This window comes from Anneissia japonica, unplaced genomic scaffold (assembly GCF_011630105.1).
Source record: "Anneissia japonica isolate Jap-2015-1 unplaced genomic scaffold, ASM1163010v1 scaffold1078_len308785_cov188, whole genome shotgun sequence".
In the NCBI taxonomy this organism is placed as follows: domain Eukaryota; kingdom Metazoa; phylum Echinodermata; class Crinoidea; order Comatulida; family Comatulidae; genus Anneissia; species Anneissia japonica.
The window spans coordinates 102000-123189 of NW_022725562.1; the positions used below are offsets into that span (position 1 = coordinate 102000).

The 21190-nt window shown below is 32.3% G+C and overlaps 2 protein-coding genes and 1 long non-coding RNA gene across 3 annotated transcripts in view; 2 read left to right on the plus strand and 1 right to left on the minus strand.

The window, feature by feature from the left end:
• LOC117112733 overlaps positions 1-12513 on the plus strand; it is a 34379-nt gene extending 21866 nt beyond the window's left edge. The window contains exons 12-17 of the mRNA XM_033255880.1: positions 1084-1216; positions 3601-3802; positions 4742-4806; positions 5109-5138; positions 6794-10666; positions 12499-12513. Coding sequence (XP_033111771.1) covers positions 1084-1216; positions 3601-3802; positions 4742-4806; positions 5109-5138; positions 6794-10666; positions 12499-12513 — 4318 coding nt within the window. The remainder of the gene's footprint in view (positions 1-1083; positions 1217-3600; positions 3803-4741; positions 4807-5108; positions 5139-6793; positions 10667-12498) is intronic.
• A 1035-nt stretch (positions 12514-13548) lies between these two features.
• LOC117112743 lies at positions 13549-13901 on the minus strand. Its single transcript, XR_004446083.1, has 2 exons — positions 13655-13901; positions 13549-13604 (listed from the first exon to the last, which is right to left on the minus strand). It is a non-coding gene; the product is annotated as an uncharacterized LOC117112743 (long non-coding RNA).
• A 130-nt stretch (positions 13902-14031) lies between these two features.
• LOC117112742 (pro-interleukin-16-like) lies at positions 14032-18622 on the plus strand. The gene is made up of 4 exons (XM_033255890.1): positions 14032-14134; positions 16390-16616; positions 17042-17228; positions 17622-18622. Exons 1-4 carry the CDS (start codon positions 14068-14070, stop codon positions 17921-17923), a joined length of 783 nt encoding a protein of 260 aa, XP_033111781.1. The 5' UTR covers positions 14032-14067; the 3' UTR covers positions 17924-18622.
• Positions 18623-21190: the final 2568 nt, after the last annotated feature.

The window sequence follows — 21190 nt, forward strand, 5'->3', positions numbered from 1 at the left end:
TTTATTATTAATGAAGTTATTTTAAATTAAATGTACCGGTATATGTATATGGGTCTATTAAATCTATAAATGTTTCATATTAATTAAAATTTAATATTAATGTAAATTACTATATTAAATACGCCATCAGGGCGAGTCGACTGGCCGAGCAGTAAAGCAAGGAGCGCCGCTAGCTACAGCCTTAACATCGGCGCTGGTTCCAGCCGCTCCTTGCTTATGGTTCGGTTGGTACAGTAGAACCAAGGATAAGGACTTAAAATGGAGGTCCAGTGTATACATTTGGCTCGTGTGAACTTTAAAGAACCCATTGCATCTTTCGGAAGAGTAGGGGGTTACCCCAATGTTATGGTTTATTTCAGTCCCTGTCCTTGTGGAATGATGTGAACATGTAGCTACCATGAAGCGCCTCTTTACGGCTGCTAGGTAGTCACGGACCACGCCCACATGCAATTCAGCACAATGACGCTGCAAGATATGAGCTATTCTCCTACCTTTACCTTTACCTTATTTCTGTCAGTTTACAGTCAAGTATTTCAGTATAGTAAATTTAGTTTTGGTTCAAACATTGCCTATAAATATGGACATATACTCTCCTTAAGATACCCATTTTATGTATTTTTCCGTTAAAAAAAACTGTTGATTATAAAGGATGTTGTAGTAGTAGTTGTAAATAAAAATTTTGTTTGGTTTTTTTTTAATTATTTTTATAAAAAATTATGTGATCGAAGTTCAAAATTGGTCTCTGAATGTCACACTTTTACCATGGAATTGCCCTAAATTACCCATCATTTTTAATTTAATATGAATATATAGAAAAGGCAATTATCATGTTTTTGTCACTGATGGTAGTTTTGGCGGCAAGCCTCAATTATTGTTTGAAGTTTTGCGTGGTGAAGTAATAATATAATTATATTAATGCTTGTGGTACACCACATAGATATTTCTGAAAAGTACTATTGTTGGTTGAAAATTACTTATCCAATTAAAGGTTTTATACCAAGAATTTATATATTTATTGAAATTGTCTTAGATGTGTCAGTGATTATTCATTATTGAAAAGGAGTGTGTTTATACTTGCATCAGGTATGGGGATGAGGTCTTGAAGGTGAATGGACAAAGCCTCATAAATGTTGACCTACATGAAGCCCAGAGGATTCTCAGCGCCCTGGACGAAGGAGAAGTGGTTATAGAGATTGCCCGATATCCTAACCCAATTGTAAGTGACTAAGTTTTATTACGATACAAGTGTTCCTGAGACCGAAATGACTTTACTAAGTAAACGTATCTTCTGTATACCACCTTTGAGTCTGTTGTGGTCTTTTTAAAATTATGACTAAATAATATGTTTTAGTTTGTTAATTTTAATGTTTTCTGTGATTTTTCTAATTTTTTGATTATTAGATTAATAAATATATTTATTTGATTAGAAATTGGTTTGCTGTTTGTCAATTTTTACTAATTACGCTATATTTCAGAAGTGTCTGTATGGTAGATAAATGTCATAAGCCTTTAATTCTTATGGATACAATTACATGAGCATTTTGAATAAGATCCAGTATCTGCTATTTAAAAGATGATCTAGATTGGTAATTCTAAAAGTAAACTCATAATCAGGGTTTTCCTTGTAAGACTAATATTAAAACAAACTGACTTCAAAACAACCTTCCCCAATCAACCTAAATGAAGCTTTTGTCAATTATTTCATCATCATGTTAATTGACAATTTTTATTTTATTTACACCCAACAGCGGGTAACCCGCCACTTACAGAATGGATTAACAATAAAATGTATGTATAAATAAAGATATATAAAAAGGAGAAGCATCATAAGAAAAAACTGACACATTAAAAAAGGCAATAAAACAGTAAAAATGAAGAAGGCTAGGGCCAAAAAAAATCAAAGATCCTGTAAGATATTTGATGTGAATTTATCACTTAAATACTAGCCTACTGTGCAATATAATTAGATTGCATATCATCATTAAAGGTCATTTTATTTGTTACTTTTAATTAAATTAATTGTATTCATTTATTTATTTAAATATCTATTCCTTCTTTACTCTGGGTAAGATCATCATTGTCAAATACATTATACTGTTTTAGTGTGTGATGTATGCTGGGCCTTAAGCTTGGCAAACAGTCCATATTTTTCTTCTGTCAAATCCAATACACTGTTTAACCAGACTTTTTTCTGATAGTGTATAGATAAAACAAAACATATGTCCTTCCTTATATTGTGTGTTGTATTGTTTAATTCATCATAATCTGATCAGTCATTGTTGAGTCGGACAAACACAAATCTAGTGTATACTCAGCTTAATTCCCAGCTTATAATATCAAACAGTAAAACAAGTTTACACACAATAAAAATGAAAATGGGCCTAAGCCAATTTTAAATGTGTTTCAAATTATTAACAAAATTTAAACATTGTTTCTTAAATGATTAAGTATGACAGCAGCAATAGTGGAGAAAGTGTAAGTTGGGTTATTATTCAATTGATGTGCAGAAATTTGTGATTTTCTAATTATTGTATTCTGTTTGTATGCCAATTAAACATATTGTAAATAGAAAAATGCTTATTGCTATAAGTGTTTTGTAGCTCCCATTTTTGCCTATGTGCCATTCAATATTAGATAGGTATTGCATACTTTTTGAAAAAAGTTGAAATACTGAATGTTAAATCTTACTTAAGTTACAGTATTTTTACTTAAAGAGTTTGAAAGTAGAAATAGAAAAAATGTGTTTCCACTTAGTTATATAGCACAGTAGACTTTTTCTTTTATCTATTATCAAATTAAATTATCAATTGATATAAAGTAAATTACTTGTTATGTGTATAATTACAAGTACTGTGCTTGTAATTTTGCAGTAACTAGTAGAGCACAGCCCTTGTGCCAGTTTATTTAATGTTTATAATGCATGTACAATGTAAGCACAAACCTTATATTCATTTTATGTATATTCTTATAGTTAAAGATCAGTGTTTTTAATGATATATTATAGCCTTCCTAGTCACATTTATTTGTTACATTATTGTATACTTGTATATTTTATTAGTGCTGATAGAAGTATCACTTTTCCTATTTAGTTTCTTTTTTCTTCATATTGTTATCCTTGCTTATAATAATTGACATAGTATGAATAGTGATAATAACAATAATAATAACAGAGAATAATATAATGTAATGATTTTTATGATGCCTTAACTCTGAAGTATCTGTTAGCCAACATGAACTCAACCATAATTTGAGTACATTATTATCTGAAGCTGAAAACCTCTTTAACAAACATGATGTTCAGTAATTTAAGGCACAAAGCCAACAAGACTATGACTCACTAGTTCTCTAATGATGTTAGTATAAAGATTGATCAAATGTTTGAAAAAAGAAAGATTGTTTAAAGGATGGGTTTAGCTGTGAAATCCTTTAAAATTTTAAGGTAATATATGATCTCAAGAACTTAACTAGCCAGAAATAGCTCTTACCTATGTAGAGGCTATAAATCAAATATCCACATGTTAAATCTATACTTACATTCTGTATAGTGTTTTTTACATACATACTCTAGTATCCAACAAAACATTATGATTTTCCCATCAGGATTCATCTCTTGAGATGGAGAAAGCTATTGCTGTGCCCTCACCTGCACCACAACCAACAAGCCATCCATTGTATGCTGTCCCTATGAAAGGGTTTAAAAGTGACACCCCTCCAACATTACCAGCAAGGAATTCTGTCCCACAAGTCGTAAATTCACCTTCATCAAGAATGAAACAGGCAACAGATGTGAACAGTTTAACAGGTAAATAAAGGACAGAGAATTTGCCTTTACATAGGTTTGGATTTTCTGTTTATGTTATAATGTAATTTAGACAATTAAAACTCTGTAATAACAGGTGGACAAGATATGCACAAATTTCGTCTCATTCCCCGAAAATGATAAAAAAAAAACTCAATTTGGGTGGCCAGTCTACCATCTTTAGCTCGAAAACCCCTTGTTGTTACGGCCCACTGCTGATCAAAAGTAAAAATTATAACAATAGAATGTAATTTAAAAGTGAAATTTTCAAAATGAAAAAAAAAAATTTCATAATAAAAATCTGATATTGCATGCAGCCCTAGTGTTTATTCGAAAATTCACCTTTTCCCTCTGACTATTAGATATCAGCAGGAGCAGCATCATGGCAGCATTGTTTTATACTATATTAGTTGAAAAAGCAATTTTGGAGGACATACTTCCTTAATGTCAGCCTTGCTGTAAGAGTTACCATTGTAAGAGGAAGTTAAATAAATAAATAAATAAAATCTCTTTTGTTGGATGAAAAGCATTGAATTGCTATACATATGCATGCTCCAAAAACACAGGCTTAGCAAACAGACTACGTGATGATATTTATTGAGATGTTGATTATATTGCTGCTTAGACAAATGTGGCTTACTCTCTGTTTTTTTTTTCTATACAATAAAAAATACAAAGTATACAGTCAATCTGCTAGGAAAGGCATTTTATCTGCATTGCATATCCCAGGAGTTGAATATGTATGATGGAGCTACCATGACTGGTGCAGTAAGGTATTCCCAAAGAGAATAGAGAGGATTGCACCTACTAAACTAAACTATATATAATTTAGTGACCATCCTACATTCTTTGGCAAAATGCAATGTATAAATATGTACTGTATATTATTATATTATTGTATCTTGCTTTCGGTTTAACAAATAAAAATATTTTATTTTTCAGGGAAACCATTGTCTCCAGTTTCAGCATATGGTTATCAAACTTTACCTGCGCTTATTAAACCAATAGTGAGTGACTGACTTCTTTACTAATAAATTATTATTATATTTAAAATTTAAAATTTCTTCTGGTAACAATGTTTCTTAATATTTCCACCATATTATATGATTAATTAATAAAATGAGATGCCTGTATTATTATTTTATTAAGATAACACTAGGTAAAGTTTAAGGATATATTGAGAAACCATTGTATTTTATTTAACTTTAACAAAAAAATTGTATTTCTGTTTTAATTTAAGTTTTATTAAAAGTGTATTAGTTTGAGATCACTGTAATAAAATGTGTTATTGTTTATTATGAAAAAGCAGCTTAGTAAACATGTGCATTGGTCACAAGTGGTAGGTCACACTGTCAGTATCAGAAAACAAGCCCTAAAATGTTCATTGTTGTAGTAGTATAAAAGTAGTATTACTTTGCTTTTTATGGCAAAATTGTGAAATGTGCAATTCCTAATTATCCAATTAATAATTCTTATTACTGTTTGTAGATACACCTTTTTTTGCCATTGCAACTAATATTAAATATATTTTTGTAATTCTATTAGAAACTAATTGCAATCTTGAAATACACTGGTTTGAATTACTTTGCCATTTTGCCATTCGTAATATTGCCATAAAAGGGATAAACATTTTTGCATGCAATGATAAACAATGTTAGGTTTGTATGTAGCACACACTGTAGCATATGTGTTGTTATGCTATTATTAGTATTATGTTATTATTAGATTAGTAATATGCACTGTATTCATCCATCTGTGTTACATGTAATCACTTTCAGCTTGTCTCCCAATTTCCTCTTGTAGACATTTGAATGGCCAATAAGTTATGATTATTACTGTTATTATTGAGAAAGAGCATATCATCTTGGTGACAGTAGCTTTAAATACTATTTGCTGTTATTATTAAAAATTTATAACCTGTAGGCAGCAGTAGTAGAATCCTGAAATCCTTGGTCTACTGTTTACATCTTAGAAAACAAAGTTTATATATATTTTATATATTTTTTAATAATTACCATTATTAAAAGAGCATGCTTTGATGGCGACAGTATACCATTATTAAAAGAGCATGCTTTGATGACGGCAGAAAGCATGATGACTGTTGGCACACAGTATGCTACTTGGAAAACAGATTATGCCATTTTTTTTTTATGTTAGTGAAACAGTTGGTGACAGAATTTCAATAATCTACTTCTTGCCACATTGTAAAAATCTTGGAATACACAATTTTATAGACTAGATTTGAGTCCCTAAATTTTGTCTTAATCATTGAAAACTATTCCTATAGTAACAAGGCCTGGCGTGCCACCGTGTTTAATTTTTCTATGCCGGCCTTTAATTGCTGCGGGGAGTCGGGTTCAGGTAAAAAAAATTACCAAAACAGCATTACATGTGCCGCGAGCGTACATTTCGCGCGCAATGTTTTGAAACACGTTTCCTGGTTACGGCTCATTAATATGCAAATTTTCGTGCCTGACTAATCCTGCTAGTCTGAACGCCCAGCAAAGTTAAGACGGGCTTAACTCTAAATTGAGTAATATAATTCAGATTTTTTTTAAACCAGTTTTATTGAATAGTATAATTCAAATTTTCAATTGTCTGCAGAAAGAATGCAATGAGCGATTGTAGATTGTCTGACTTTCATGTACTGCATGTGAATCATTATACAAATTTTGGCTATTTTTATGTATTTCCTCTTATTATTAATGTAGATTTATAATTCTTTACTCCTACTAACTTGTCTGAGTGCTTCCTTTTTATGTTTAAATATACTTAATAATGCCTCTTTTTCATAAGGAATGACATTAGATAAATATGAAACCAAATCTAATTCATAAATTTTTTCTTTATAAAAGATATAAATGATCCGTTTGATTTTTAGGGTACATATAGCTCTTTCATCTTCCTTTTACTTTTTAAGTATTTAGTTTTGGTGTTTTATTTTAATCTGATACATGTGTGAATATTCACTTTTAATATATCTTTTATTTTTAGGATGAATTGATTCCATTTAAGCGTTTTTCTGCAGAAGATTCTGCTCACAGTAGTGAAGACTCTAACTTGAAGGCGATGGTCTCACCAGATAAATGTAATCTACAACCTATCATTGATGACAATGATGCAGTTTTAGGAAGCTCACCAAGAAATAGAGTGAAAAAACAGTCAAGGAATATACAGAGCAAACATAGTTCTGATCTCATTGAGGAAAAAGCACAAATGATAGCTGCTGAACCTCTGTATTCGGAGATAATGGAGATACCAAACAGGTCTGCAAATGTACATGAAAATGCAGAAAATGGGACAGTCTCTGTCACATGCAATGATAATCGAGTTCAAAAAATTTCAAGTGAAAAACCAGACTTAGTCTCTCAGTATGAAGCTGTCTTAGAGGCATATGAAGAAGCAATGAAATCTGAAGAAGTAAATGATGAATTTACTAAATTTGATCAGTCTGAGAACTCTGTAAATTCCTTTTACCATCTTGACAGAGACTCAGTAAAGGTTGTAGAAATCCAAAGGAATCATGGTGAGCGCCTTGGAATGGGAATTGACATTCAGGGCTCGTCAAGCTCACCAACACATGTTACTGAGGTTTTTGTCCAGGTTATCCACAAGGAAGGCCCAGTAGCACGTGCTAACAATGGTGGAGCAACACAGAAGGTACTTGAAGGTGACAAGATTCTTGAGATTAATGGCAAAAGTCTTGAAGGATTATCATATTCTGATGTTGTCTCAGTATTTAATAGGCTGCCTGAAAAATTCAACCTTATTCTCTCTAAGAATGGAAGGAAAGTTTCAGATCATAGCACAGCAAAAGAGTCTGTTTTCTGGAGTAAAATAGAAGGCATAAAAAATGAACTTGCTTTAAATGCAAAAAACAAAAGCAGCAATGGTTTTGAATTCAAATTCTGGAAATCAATTGAAAATCATGGAAAAGCATTATCAAGTTTGCGTGACTTGATCAGCATGAAGAACAAACCGAAACCTAAGCATCTTCCAAAAGAAGATCTCTCCATTCCGGACATTGATCCAATTGATGATGATATTGGAGAAATGTTAATGCTAGAAACTGAACCCACTGATACTGAACAAAATTCTGATACAGAGAGTCAGCAAGAAGTATCCATACAAGAGTGTTCACCATTGCTCTGTCAGGCAAACCATCAGAATGGAGTGCTGTCTACAACAGAATCTGATGATCTTGTGAACTCCAATTTGCAAGAATTGAATAATGGTCTTCATGTTACATTAGTTGATATGAGTGACAATGATCCTCCTGTGACAGACATTGATGATCTTTTGACACCCGAAAGCAGTCTAGATAATAGTCTTGAAACCACAATAGAAGATTTACCTCACAGTACTGACCTAGACCAAGATGGAAATCATAAAGGAGATCATTTGCCTTTAAAGGAACCAAAACATTCTAATCAACATGATATAAATACATTATGCACTATGGATGCAGACAAAGTAAATGGCCAATCAAATGATGTCTCTTACCAGAGCAATCAAGACTGTGAGGTTTTACAGAGTGTTGTTGATAACATATTTGCTTCAGTTTTAGAAGATTCCACTGAGAGTAACAATGAACATCTGCAGTCGGATGGTAGTGACTTTGGAGATGATTTCATTACAGACTCCTCAGACTACCCAAGTTTAGAAGGAACATCTGGTGAAGTAATTAGACCTCCAACAGGCTTCAGTGATAACTCATTATTGATGTATTCTGGTGAATATGAAGACCACTCATCAATAACTGATGAATCTGTTAGTGCATCACCAAGGAATATAAAAGAAATAGGACATAGGTTAGAATCTACTTCCGCAAATATTAAGTCTTCCAACATTACAAAGTCTGACTTAGATTCAAAAGCTCCTTTAGAGGAGGTTATTGAAGCGACTTGTTTGCCAACTGTGGAATGTGAATTAGATATCAAACCAGATTCATCACTTGCCTACAATATTCACCCAAAAATACAGCAAAAGGCTAATCTTGACATTGAAGCCAAAATGCTATTGCTTTCTAAATTAAAAGCTGTATCTTTTGATGAACAACAAAACTCAAATGTGAAGTCATCCCCAAGACAAGGTGTTCATGAAATTATTGAATCAGTTAATGTGTTAAAAGAAGTAGTTAAAAATGAGGAATCATCAGATCTTCAGAAAAGATTTGCTGACCTTGATAGACCTGGTTCTCCTGTTTTCCAGAGGCCTGTAATACCAGTAAAACCAGTTCATCTCAGGAGAGCGCAGTCACAAACAGCAGCAGATGTGATTTCTTCTAAGAACCTCTTTGAGCACAGTAAAAGGTTTCCCCTGAAGAAGACCCCAACTTTCAATGAACATTTCGATAAAAAGTTTACAGCTGATGAGATTAAATGTGCAAGGAAAGGTGGAGTTCAAGATCGAGCTGCCCTTTTTGGAAGTGTTGTCAAGAAGAAACATTCATTTTCAAAAACAATTTTAAAAGAACAAAAAGAGACAGATGTCAAAGAAGATAATATAGAAGAATGTAAATATGTCCCAGTAGCTGTTAAAATGGAACCTGTCTTTCAATGTAAAAAAGAACCCAGTTTGTCTAACAACCAATTAGAAGTTACACCAATTGCTGGGGATGTAGAGACCATAGAGCAAAAAATAGAGAAAAGCATTGATACAGAAGCTTCACCTCCAAGATGTTCATCAACACCACTGTCATTATCGCCATCATCTCCATCAATACCATTATCAACATCAACCCCATCAGTTCCATCATCTCCTTCATCAGAAAATGTGTCAACACCATCTCCTTCATTGTTGTCACCAGTCTTAAGTAAGTGTGACGATGTAGATCATGATGAAGTAAATGAAAATACCAAGCAAGTTTCTAAAACTGAAGATAATGAAATAAAGAATGTAAATATATCAGCTACAAAAGACCTCCCAAGCAATAAGGAACATTCACCCAAAAGTACAAAGAGTAGTAAAGTTGAAAAGGGAAATAAAGGACAACCTATGAAATTAGCAGTACCTAAAAAAATGTCGACAGTGATTGATGCAAGTAAGTCAAATAAGCTTTCTAGATCTTCAGAACCAAAAAAGACTCCATCGTCAACAACATCATTAATACCAATATCCAATAATTCAAAGTTGTATGGCAGAAGATTTAATTGGAGTTCCAACTCTAAGACAGATTCTTTGAATAAGGATGAAAAACACCAGACTGTTAGTTGTGCCAAGCAATCCTCCCAGAGCCAAGCAGCATCAAGGCTGCAGGAATCCAAAAACAAATCTCCTCAGTTGTCTCCAAAAAAGAAGATAGAACAGGAGAGATTAAAGAATCGTGAACCACTCCCAAAAAAACTAATAAATACTACAAAAACGGATGTATCACCTAAAACTAAGAGGAGAACTTATCAAAGAGATGAAGATAAAACATCTCCGAAACGACTTCCAGCTGCCAAATCCAAAGACACAGATACAAAGGTAAAAGGAAAGATGAGTTCTGTTGGACAACAGAAACGCAAAGATGGCATTTCATATAAGGACCAAAGTACATCACCTAGAAAGACAAATACTACAAGAAAAGACCTTTCTAAAGTTGTAGAAAAGACTTCTCCATTGAGAAAGAAATCAGACACCGCAAATCCAAAGACCACCAAATCTGACAAAGAAGTGGTGAAGGAGCCTGTAGCAGTTCATGGCAAGAATGTCATAAAGAAGGAAGCATTTTCAAAAGAACCAACACCACAAACAAAAGAAGACCATTTGACCAGTCCTGACACCATACCTAAGGTCATGACATATGATCAAACAGACTTTCCTAGTCGTCTGTTTTCTCAAGATTATGAAGATGATCCTTACGAAGGTGTCTTGGATGTTCAGGTATGTAAATTGAACATGTAATAAATACTTCAAAAATGTTTTCATAGAGAAATACTTGACTACACTTAGTAATCAGTCTATGATGAGTGAAAATTTGATGTTGGTAAAAATGTAGGTGAAATTTTAATGCATACCTATACAAGAATACCTTATATGTTTATGTGGCTCCATATGTTAAAATATATAGGAAGTCATACCACACAATTTTGTGTTTTATGTTAATTAACACTGATAGGGTTTTTAAGCATGTGTATTTTGGCTCCTGAACGTTTCTCAAGGTATATATACATTTAAAATGTACATAAACAGAAACGGCAAAGAACAATCACAAAAGTACAAAAAAAGAGACAGGACACTCCAAAAGTAAAATCAATCACTGTCGAGTGGAGGCCCTTCACAAGAAAAACACAAAAACATACAAGATAAAATTCTTCAAAAAGATAAAAAATCAAAAGATAAATATTAAAATATAGAAAAATGTGTAAAAATCAGTAAATGAGCAAATTTAATTTAAAAAATATTTAGAGATATAAAAATATTCAGATAAGCATTAAAAATTATCTTAAAATATTCAATGTAAAAATGTCAAACAAATCATCAAAAATTTCATTGCACTTATTTTATCTTATGGAAGGACAAAATTATGGCACTTTAGGAATTTGACAAAACTCTTGGGATTCTTTGTAAATAATAAGTACTAATGAGTAAAAGTGATACCAAGTATAACTGTTTTAACTCATAGACCTGTTATAAAATGAATTTATCACAACAATACCCCTGTCAAATATAAGCAAATAAATAGATATACAAAGCCACTTAAATTAACATGAGCCCTTAAAAGTGGTCCCCCTTTTAAAGGAGAAGATTTGTATAAAAGTAAATTTCCAGCTTTAAATAGAGCCTCTAGAAGCTTTTTCCACAAAACAAATGAGCCCCTTTATTTTTTATTGTTATTTGTTATTATTGGTATTTATATAGCACCTATTCCATTAGGTTACAAAGCGATTTGTTTCCCTAGTCATTGGGTCCACATGCTTCAAGTGTTGCTGCCATATTGGCGCAGTAGCAGGCAACCCCTCCAGTTACCCAATTATACTCCTGGGTGGAGAGAAGCCATGTAGATAAAGTGCCTTGCTCAAGGACACAATCAAAGTGCACAGCAAGGGATTGAAACCCCGACCTCGGGGTTGGGAAACCAAATCGTTCCAGCTGCGCCAAACTGCTTCCTTTGCAATGAACCCCATTTTTAAAATCTTTTGTAGTACTTCTATAACAAATATTGATTAGCCTTGTAAATAGAGCACCCTTTATATCTTGCACCAAATTGTTACATTTTTAAGTAGGTAGTTGTGATATTTTATTTACATACATTATTAATTAAACTTTAAATGTAAAGAACTTTATACTTTTTCTTTAAACAAAGTACAATACAATGATGGAATACATTTATACAGAATGCAATGCAATAAATTGAATGAGTGGCCAGTGACACAAAAGGAAACTTAATCACTATAACAGTCTGTGAACCTAGGTTTAACATAAATACAGTATTTTAAATAATATAGGCCAATTATAATATAAAACAAAATTAACAAAATACAGAAAGCAATTATCTAAGTTAGTGTTATACAAAAATATATAGCAAAATATTTAATCATTGATCAAAAAAATAAATAAATAAATGAAACAATTTGAAAAATTTAAATTTAAAAGAATATATATAAATTAATTAAATATAAATTATGTTATATTTAAACATAATAACTTTAAATTAACACTATATTTTCAAGGTTTGATTTTCTAATGTTTTATTTATATTATATATTTTGTAGTTGTTTGAGTTATAGTTAGTTATTATTTTTAGTAGACTTGATTTTCTTGTTGTCAAACCCAACCAATATGTGCAATTCTTGTTATTGTTGTAAAAATGTCATGAATTGACCATTGGTTTGACATCATTTCCTTCCAAGGCTTATTGGGTTTCCCTCTAAATTATATTCTCTACTCCAAAGTTCAATACACTTAAACCAACATAACAAAAGTGGCTCACTGTATTGTTGCATTGAAAGGACAATACAATACAAGTTGAATGGCTAAGTAGTATTGGCAAGGGTGCCGCTAAGTACAGCAGTACTGGTTCAAGCCGCTCCAGGCCCAAGGTAGTGTTGGTCGAACCAAGTCTGCTTGGGTAGAACTTAAAACTGGAGGTCCAGTGTACACTTCTTGCTTGTGTGCACCTTAAAGAAACCATTGCATCTCGGAAAAGTAGTTGTTTACCCTGATGCTGTGATTCATTTCAGCCTCTGTTGTTATGAACATGATGCTAGTAAGCACCTCTCTACAGCAGCTAAAGTAGTCACGGACCACACCCAACTATGCTGCGAGTTACGGGTTATTCTCCTACCTTTACCCTATTGATACTGGGTTATTAAATGTCTTGTGAAAATAATAGTAAAAATACTGTGATTAGATCAGTATTTTTTTTTGTAGTATAAAACCTTTTAACTTTATCACAAAATCTAATACAAGTCTGTCGAAAGGTTGCATTCTTGCACCAGGATGTTAGATACATCACAGCCAGTACTTACTAATAATCAAGATTGTGTATAAACTTTATGTGCCTACATGTTGAATCATGACTATATTAAACATTAAGATGTTTCCATTCTCAGTGGACATCTGGAGTGATTAATAGATGATCACTCTATCATTCAATCGCCTTGGGTGGGGGGGCAGTGGGTTTCCATTAAGGTTCTTATCGAACCACATTCATTCTTGGCCAGCCGTGCTTAAAAACCCCAGCTTGCACAGTTGACAGGCTCTGGGGTAGTTCACACTAGTTTGAACCCTAAATGCCAATATTTCATAGTTTACATTTTTTTTTTTCAATGGAAGATATTGTGGCCACTTATCATAAATGATGTCAACATCTAGTTACCTAATTCTTGGATACACAAAAAAATGAGAATGATGTCAACATCTAGTTACCTAATTCTTGGATACACAAAAAAATGAGAGTTGTTAGCACTGCACCACTTTAATAATGACAGGAAATAGAATAATGATTGCGGGCTCAAATTAATAATGATGTCAGGCCGTGAGAGCTACATTTAACCAATCTATCATGTTTCTTTATTCCATACCAGAATGAATGACTATAATCAGTTCAAGTGACATCCCATAAGTCATTGGTGACTGTTATCAGCCTACCTACAATTCTCCACCCATTAATAATTAACTTATGATATCTGTTCTAACTTCCCTGTATGCTGTTCAGCTACAGTACATATGTTACTATCACCGTACGAATACACACGACAACATAGTACATTTTAAACCACTTATGGTTGGCGAATGATTGATTAGCTATGAGTTGGTGAGCTATCGTTGAATATTTTCTCATGGATCAGTTTCTTGAATCTGCAGTACGTCAAGCTGGCAGTGAAAATATTACGGAGAGGATAACTAGTAATTTGATTTTCCTGTTTCCATTATTTATTAGCTATTGTTCTTTTGTCTTTTGCATTTTCATAGGTACATGAATGAAGTGCATTACTAAGTACTTGTAAAATGTAATATTTATATATTGAAAATTATTTATGTTGTATATTCTGCATGACTATAAGGCAATGCTTGTAAACATTGAATGTTGATGATCAGGCACATTGTTATTGTTAAGTATTACAGTAAATGCTACTGTGTTATTGTACAATTTCGTTTCTGCTTAAAACTTCCTTGTATCTTTATGTGATAATAAGGCATTCAATTCAGAATGCATTGTCAGGCAGACGGGTCTTCTGTTCATGACCAAAAAGAATATGGCGTATTGATCAGTTTAGCAACAACATTTGCGTTATATGATTTAGATTAAATTTTAGAAAATAAAAATTATAATATTTACCCACAATGAAGTAAAAAAATAACTGTAGGCTAACAGAATTCAAAACTGAATGAAAAGATTTTTTTACGTTTACGTTTCCATCTCTTATTAGGCTTTGACAACAATTTTTCAGTTCGTCGTTATTTTTATTTTTTTATGGAAAAATTATTGTTTTGTTTTTTTTGAAAAATAGAAAATAGTAAATATTTTTCATGAGGCTCCAAAATTTGATGAGGGTCAGGGTTTAAGCTGGGAAAAAGGTATTTAACAATTTGGCTAATTCGTTATGAAAATAATAAGCCAAATAGAAATTTGATAAGTCAGCTTTAATTCCATTAGCTTTATTGCTGATTTTGAATGAAAATATTTAGTAAGTTCAGCCTTTATTAGGATTTGGCTATTTGGCTGACAGCTTAAGGCTAACTCAGACAGCAAGCACAACACAGTCTGATGCAATTTAATGTTGCGTTGGGTCTTTGTGATTTAAACGCGGATGCATCGGGGATAGTCACGTCGTAGAATATTAACATGTTTAATATTCTCACGACCTGAAAACTGAGTTGGCCTTTAAACACTGTGTCTGTAATATACTGTAATTGAATTTACAGTCAACAAATATGTAAGTATTTGATTACATGGTGCATTATTTTTAAAGATTTCTTGCATTTTAGCAGGCATGTAAAATAATAATAATAATGGGCTCACGATTATATTAAAGCTCATTATAGAGCTGTATATAATTGCTTTCGTTGACAACATGAAAAGCCTTTAAAAGCATTGGTGCCAATAGTAATACCTGTACCTACCTTTTAATGCATAAAAAGATGAATCCGGGCTCAACATTGTTAATCAAGCCACAGTGAGAGTACCACTTAAAGCAGTATTGCTCACAGTTCCTCTACAGCTGTCTATAGCATTGCAATACATACATGGAGGTTTTTAGTTAATTAGCTACTTTAAAACATACTACTGTTAGCTATGGAAAATATTCTGTTTTTTAAGTAGTTAAAAAGGTGTATGAAAATTATGATTACTACTAGTAATATTAGTCCGGCAGCTTAGCAGATGGATGTGGACGTTCCGGACAAAAGCATCAATTTTTTTTTACATGCTCCTTATGGTCATAGCATTCAATTTTTGGTAGGAACCACCTCATCCGAGGTCATTATGGTGGCCATCTTGGATTTCAAAATGGCCGCCTAATAAAACCTACTCAAATAAGCGCCTGTCTCTTATACACATCTAGATGTGTATAAGAGACAGGTATTGCTCACAGTTCCTCTACAGCTGTCTATAGCATTGCAATACATACATGGAGGTTTTTAGTTAATTAGCTACTTTAAAACATACTACTGTTAGCTATGGAAAATATTCTGTTTTTTAAGTAGTTAAAAAGGTGTATGAAAATTATGATTACTACTAGTAATATTCCATTGATCAAGAAAGATTACAATGGTGAAAAAATATCAAACAATATACACTAACTTATTGTTTTTACTTGTCTTGAACACTGTTTTAGGCAAAAAATCAGAGAGTGTTATAATGTGGAATAATAAAAAATGCTATTATGTTGAATGGTGTCCATGAATAATTAGAAGAGTAATTTTCTGTGTATTTTATTTCATTTTGTGAGTGATAATATGTATACTGCTATATTCATAAATTATTTTTTTTTTATCTTACATTGGTGAGATTTAATAAATTTCATATCCCTTAAAATATAATATATGAACGTAAACAACAAATTAATAATAATAATTTTAATATCATTAAAAGAAATTAATTTACTAATTTCATTTTAAGAAATATATAATAAAATATGTTTACATTTTATGTATTTCAGGTGCTTGGCATTCTAAACGCCTCAGTTGTTCAGAATCAGAAGCCTCTAACTCAACAGTTCTCCTAAGTAAGGCTGAGCTGGACAAGTTACTAGACGAAGCCAATGATGCCTTGGAACATCCTGAAGATGACGACGTAGCTGTGATTGTTCTTCATAAGGAGGATGAGAAGCAAGGCCTAGGACTAACATTAGCTGGTGGGGTTGATCAGGAAGTGAAAGAAATCACAGTAAGTGATCTTTTGATGAAAAAAGTCTTCGGCTACATTATTACCATGTTTTAGCTTGTCTACCTTGTTTAATAAGAAATTCAAAAAACTGCTCCTACAAATTTCTTATTCGCTTTTTCTCATTATCTTCATCTCATCACCTTTCTTTTTTTCTTATCTGTACCTCCTTTATTTCTTTTTCAATCCCTTCATCTTTACTTTATGGCTTTCAATAAATCACCATTGATTGTTTCTGCGGTTAAAGCATTTATATTACCTTTTCATTCTTTTCCTCCACTTCTTCACTCCTTTTCTGCATCTTCATATTCTCATGTCAGGTCTGTAAATCTTTTTTCTCCAGCTCCTTACCTCTTCTTTTCTGTATTTTCTCAACAATCCCACACATTTTCAACAGATATCATACATTATATTAATTTTTCCACTAGGTGCACAAGCTGATTCCAGGGGGGTTAGCACATCGAGACGGACGCATTCAAAGGGGTGATAGACTGATCTCAGTCAGTGGTAAAGTGTTGAAGAACGTCACTCATGCACAGGCATTGTCCTATCTTAAGGTAAATAAGATAGACGTCGTCTTGGTTGTGTCTAGGCACATTGAAAAGGAGGATGAAGGTATGTTAATCTATTATTCAACTATGAATGACTTTACTTTTATTGTGAATGGAAAATTGAATGTCTAAACTCACCCAATAAAAAATTATTCAAATTAACTATTATTTAAGTGATTATTAATACATTACTAATTAAGGATTCAAAAGTAGTATTCAGTCATCATCATCATAATGGTATTTTTAATTTTGTATTAATTTGATGTTAATGTTTTATCATATTATTTATAATATATAGAATTTCTATTTGCTTATTTCAAGTGAATTTTGTTCACTGTACAGTATGTTTTTACATTCCGTAATGTCAGTGGAAATGAATTTCTGGGGTTTTATTCAGACAATAATTACAAAAAACACATGATTCCATTGTTAATCACTTACGTTTCGTACTTCATAGATCTTCCAGCAGGCAGCACTGAAATAACACTAACCAAGGGAGCAGCTGGCCTTGGGTTCAGTATTGAGGGTGGGCGTGGGTCGCCCAAAGGTGATCTACCAATCACAGTCAAGAAGATCTTCACAGGTGGGATCTCAGATCGCAGTGGACAGCTCCACGTTGGTGATGAAATCTTACAAGTTAACAGCTACAAGTTTGTTAATTTGACACATTATGAAGCATGGACAAAACTAAAAAGTATCCCATCTGGTAACGTTAAGATGATAATTAGGAAAGCTGCCACTGTGAGCACTGACGATTGAATACCGGAGATGCCTGATTCAACTCCTTTTGTGGTCATAAAGACACTACCTTGACATAAGGATGATGGACGATGAAGAAATGCACTTTTGTCGGAAGATTAGTGTACTATCTAATCATTATTTCATCATCATCATTATTATTATTGGTGTTGATTATAAATATTATTATTATTTAGGGCTTAATTTATATTTTTAATACAACCTTTTAATTACATAAATGTCATAACCTTTAAAACTTTTTAAAATAGGACATTTACATGGATTTGGTGCTAGATTATATGGTAGAAACATACATTAATTTTAAGATATCAAATATAACATAAGTATATTTAGTCACTCCTAAGCATTAAAACAACACTTGGTTATTAGAGCACTTTAGTCCCATATAATCAACTTGCTGATGGTATTAGAAATCTTAAACCAGACCTGCGTTTTATAGAGAAGTTTTGGAGAGGTCACAACTTGAAAGTTTCTGGTTGTGTGCTTTTCTTAGTTTTGCAGACACTAGTATAAAGCTATAAAAGATTCAGAGATAGCAAAACTGCAATACGACCAAATAAGTGTTAAAAGAAATATGTATTACAGTAGGTGGGTAATCTATGTTTATGGTTCATTATTAGAATTTAAATATGTGAATAATTGTTATATAGTTTTCATTTTATTTTAAAGGTAAATTGTAATGTTAATGTACATATGTAGCAATTCTCTTGCAGTATTATTATAGATGAAACCTTTATAGAAACCGTACTTTACACCTTCTTATATCTTGGATTGTCCTGTAATGGTATATGAAATTTTAACTATAGTTTCGTACATTTCATGTTTCTTTAGATCAAGTTTACTATAAATTTCATGAGTTTAGAAATATATTCTGTGTATTCTTTGTCCATATTTACTATAGCAGAAATTTATGTTTTATTTTTATAGATCTATTATAGGTTTCTTGTATTACTGGAACTCAACTTAGATTAGATGAAAGCTTGAAAAATTTATTTTAATTTATTGATATGCGTATTTGTTTATGTGATGCGTATTGCACAGTGAGTTGATTTTGACAACATGATGCTAGTATGTTGTACATATTGGTGCTCCATAAAATAGCTTTTATCATTTGGAGTATTTGGAATTACTCTAATTTTTGAGGAAACTCCTTGAAACTATCTAATGTTGTACACAGTGGTGGCGCTATGATTTCCTCGACGGCAGGGCAACGCCCCCAACAGGCAGGGCAAGAGTTGCACTTTGGCGCGTAGTGCAATCTGAGGGCCGTATATCCGATTCGGGGGACGGTTTAGGAGGGGGAATCCCCTCCCCAATAAGAAAAATTTTTTTAATAATAAGCCGCTAGATGCTCATACAGGGCATCTGGCCAACTCATAGACAGCCAACATTACACACAGTTGTTTTGAATAGGTTTTTGACTTGTATTAAATAAAGGATATAAAAAAGAACTATAATGCTTTCTAAACAAAATGTAGTTAAACAATAGCATCTGCATACACTGGTCATTGCTTTTTCAAGCAATTGACCATAGTTGTGTTGGAGAATGCCAACATACTGTGATTGGATGATCGGCATAATGCTCTATAATTATTGTATTCATTTAAAATATGTGTGCACTGATTTTAAAGTTTTAAATTGTGTTTGCAATTTTTGTTGTATTTCTATGTAACATCTATGGTATTGAAATAAAAACAATAATAATAATAATAATAATAATAATAATAATAATAAATTTAAATAATAATAAATTTTAATAATAGAAGCAGATATTATACTATAATCATCCAAGTGTTGATAAATTGTATGTACAGTAATTGTATATTTCTTGAACACTTACCTGAAACCTACTTAACTTGCTAGTTCAAGGGAGAAGACCCCTCAAATTTTATTGAACAATCAATGTTCTATATAACCTTGAAAAAATTATATTATATAAAAGATATTTCATTTTGCAGCATATTTTGATATTAATTATATTTTCTTCCTTAATTCTATTATTTAATAGATTTATATTTTTGTGTATTTTATCGAAAAATATGGTAACTTTGATTTGCATGTACTGTAGTTCCAAAGTAAGTTTTGTCTAATTCAATGTTACAGTTATTGGTGGTGTTGCAGAATTTGAATTGTTTTATTTACTCTTATAGCAAAAAATAATGAATTAGTTTTTCTAGAATCATGGAATTCATGTTGCAAATTATTCATCAAATTAACTGGTTTATTATTTACAAATTTTTGTATGCATATTTGTTAATTTTGGTCGGTGTGCGAGTAGCAAGACCTTAGAAAATAAATTGCTTTTAAGATATTGCTTCTACGCTCTGGAACAAACTTCCCGATTATGTCAAAGAGGCTGATTAAGATCTTCTGAAACTTACAATTACAGACACTTAATTTAAAATTGTCAAACGTTTGTTACTTTTTTTAATATTTAGATAATTATTAATAGAATTGTAATGCTTAAATGCAAAAGACTTTTTCATAGTTTCTATACTAATCATGCCTTTCAAACATGTAAATATATTTTCTCTAATGCATACAGCTGTATGTAGATTGTGTCATCTTGATAAGAACCAAATTTTATTTCACAGACCCATTTATAATCCTATGCTTGCAGGGCCAGTAACGGAAGCATAGACAAAATATGGGGCCTTGCAATGTAGGTTGGTCAATCGGTAAAAAACCACCACTATCCCACAGTAGCTCACATTCACCCCTCCCCAGATCCACTTCCCTCCTAATATCTCCTGTTCCCAGGTCTTTTCTCTTCTCAACCCAGTTTCCCCAGCTCAATTCTAACCTTCCCCATTCCTTTGTTGGCCTTGAATTGTTTACTGTGTAAGACTAATAAGGGGGCTAGGTTCCATAAAGTTAAGGAAAGTTTGATCGAGTTCCTAGTCCACATATCAAGCGCCCTGATCATCTTACATCAGATGGATATGTGCACTATATAAAACTACACTATTATTATTATATTAAGTTTGTATAGTTACATTTTCTATGTTTAACAGCTTTAAATTATACCTTATGTACCACCTTATATATTATTCTTGTTAACACTGCAATTTTATTGCCTTGATTTTGTTTGCTTTGTATATAAGTATTGAGCCAGCCAACCTTTCTTTCATATATTCGACCAGATATGCCAGAATGAAGTTAATAAAACTTCGGTAAATGTAAGCATATAAGCAGTGGTGTATCAAGGGGCACACAACCCACCCCCACTAAAAAGCTCGCGCCTCCTGAGTTGGGTGTCTTCCCCCC

What these genes read in the sequence shown, in the direction of transcription:
- LOC117112742 (XM_033255890.1), top strand. Translation starts at nt 14,068, where the DNA reads ATGGATCAGTTTCTTGAATCTGCAGTACGTCAAGCTGGCAGTGAAAAT. An exon ending in TATTACGGAGAGGATAACTA is followed by an intron (nt 14,135 to 16,389) that starts GTAATTTGATTT and finishes TATGTATTTCAG; the next exon opens with GTGCTTGGCATTCTAAACGC. An exon ending in AGGAAGTGAAAGAAATCACA is followed by an intron (nt 16,617 to 17,041) that starts GTAAGTGATCTT and finishes TTTTTCCACTAG; the next exon opens with GTGCACAAGCTGATTCCAGG.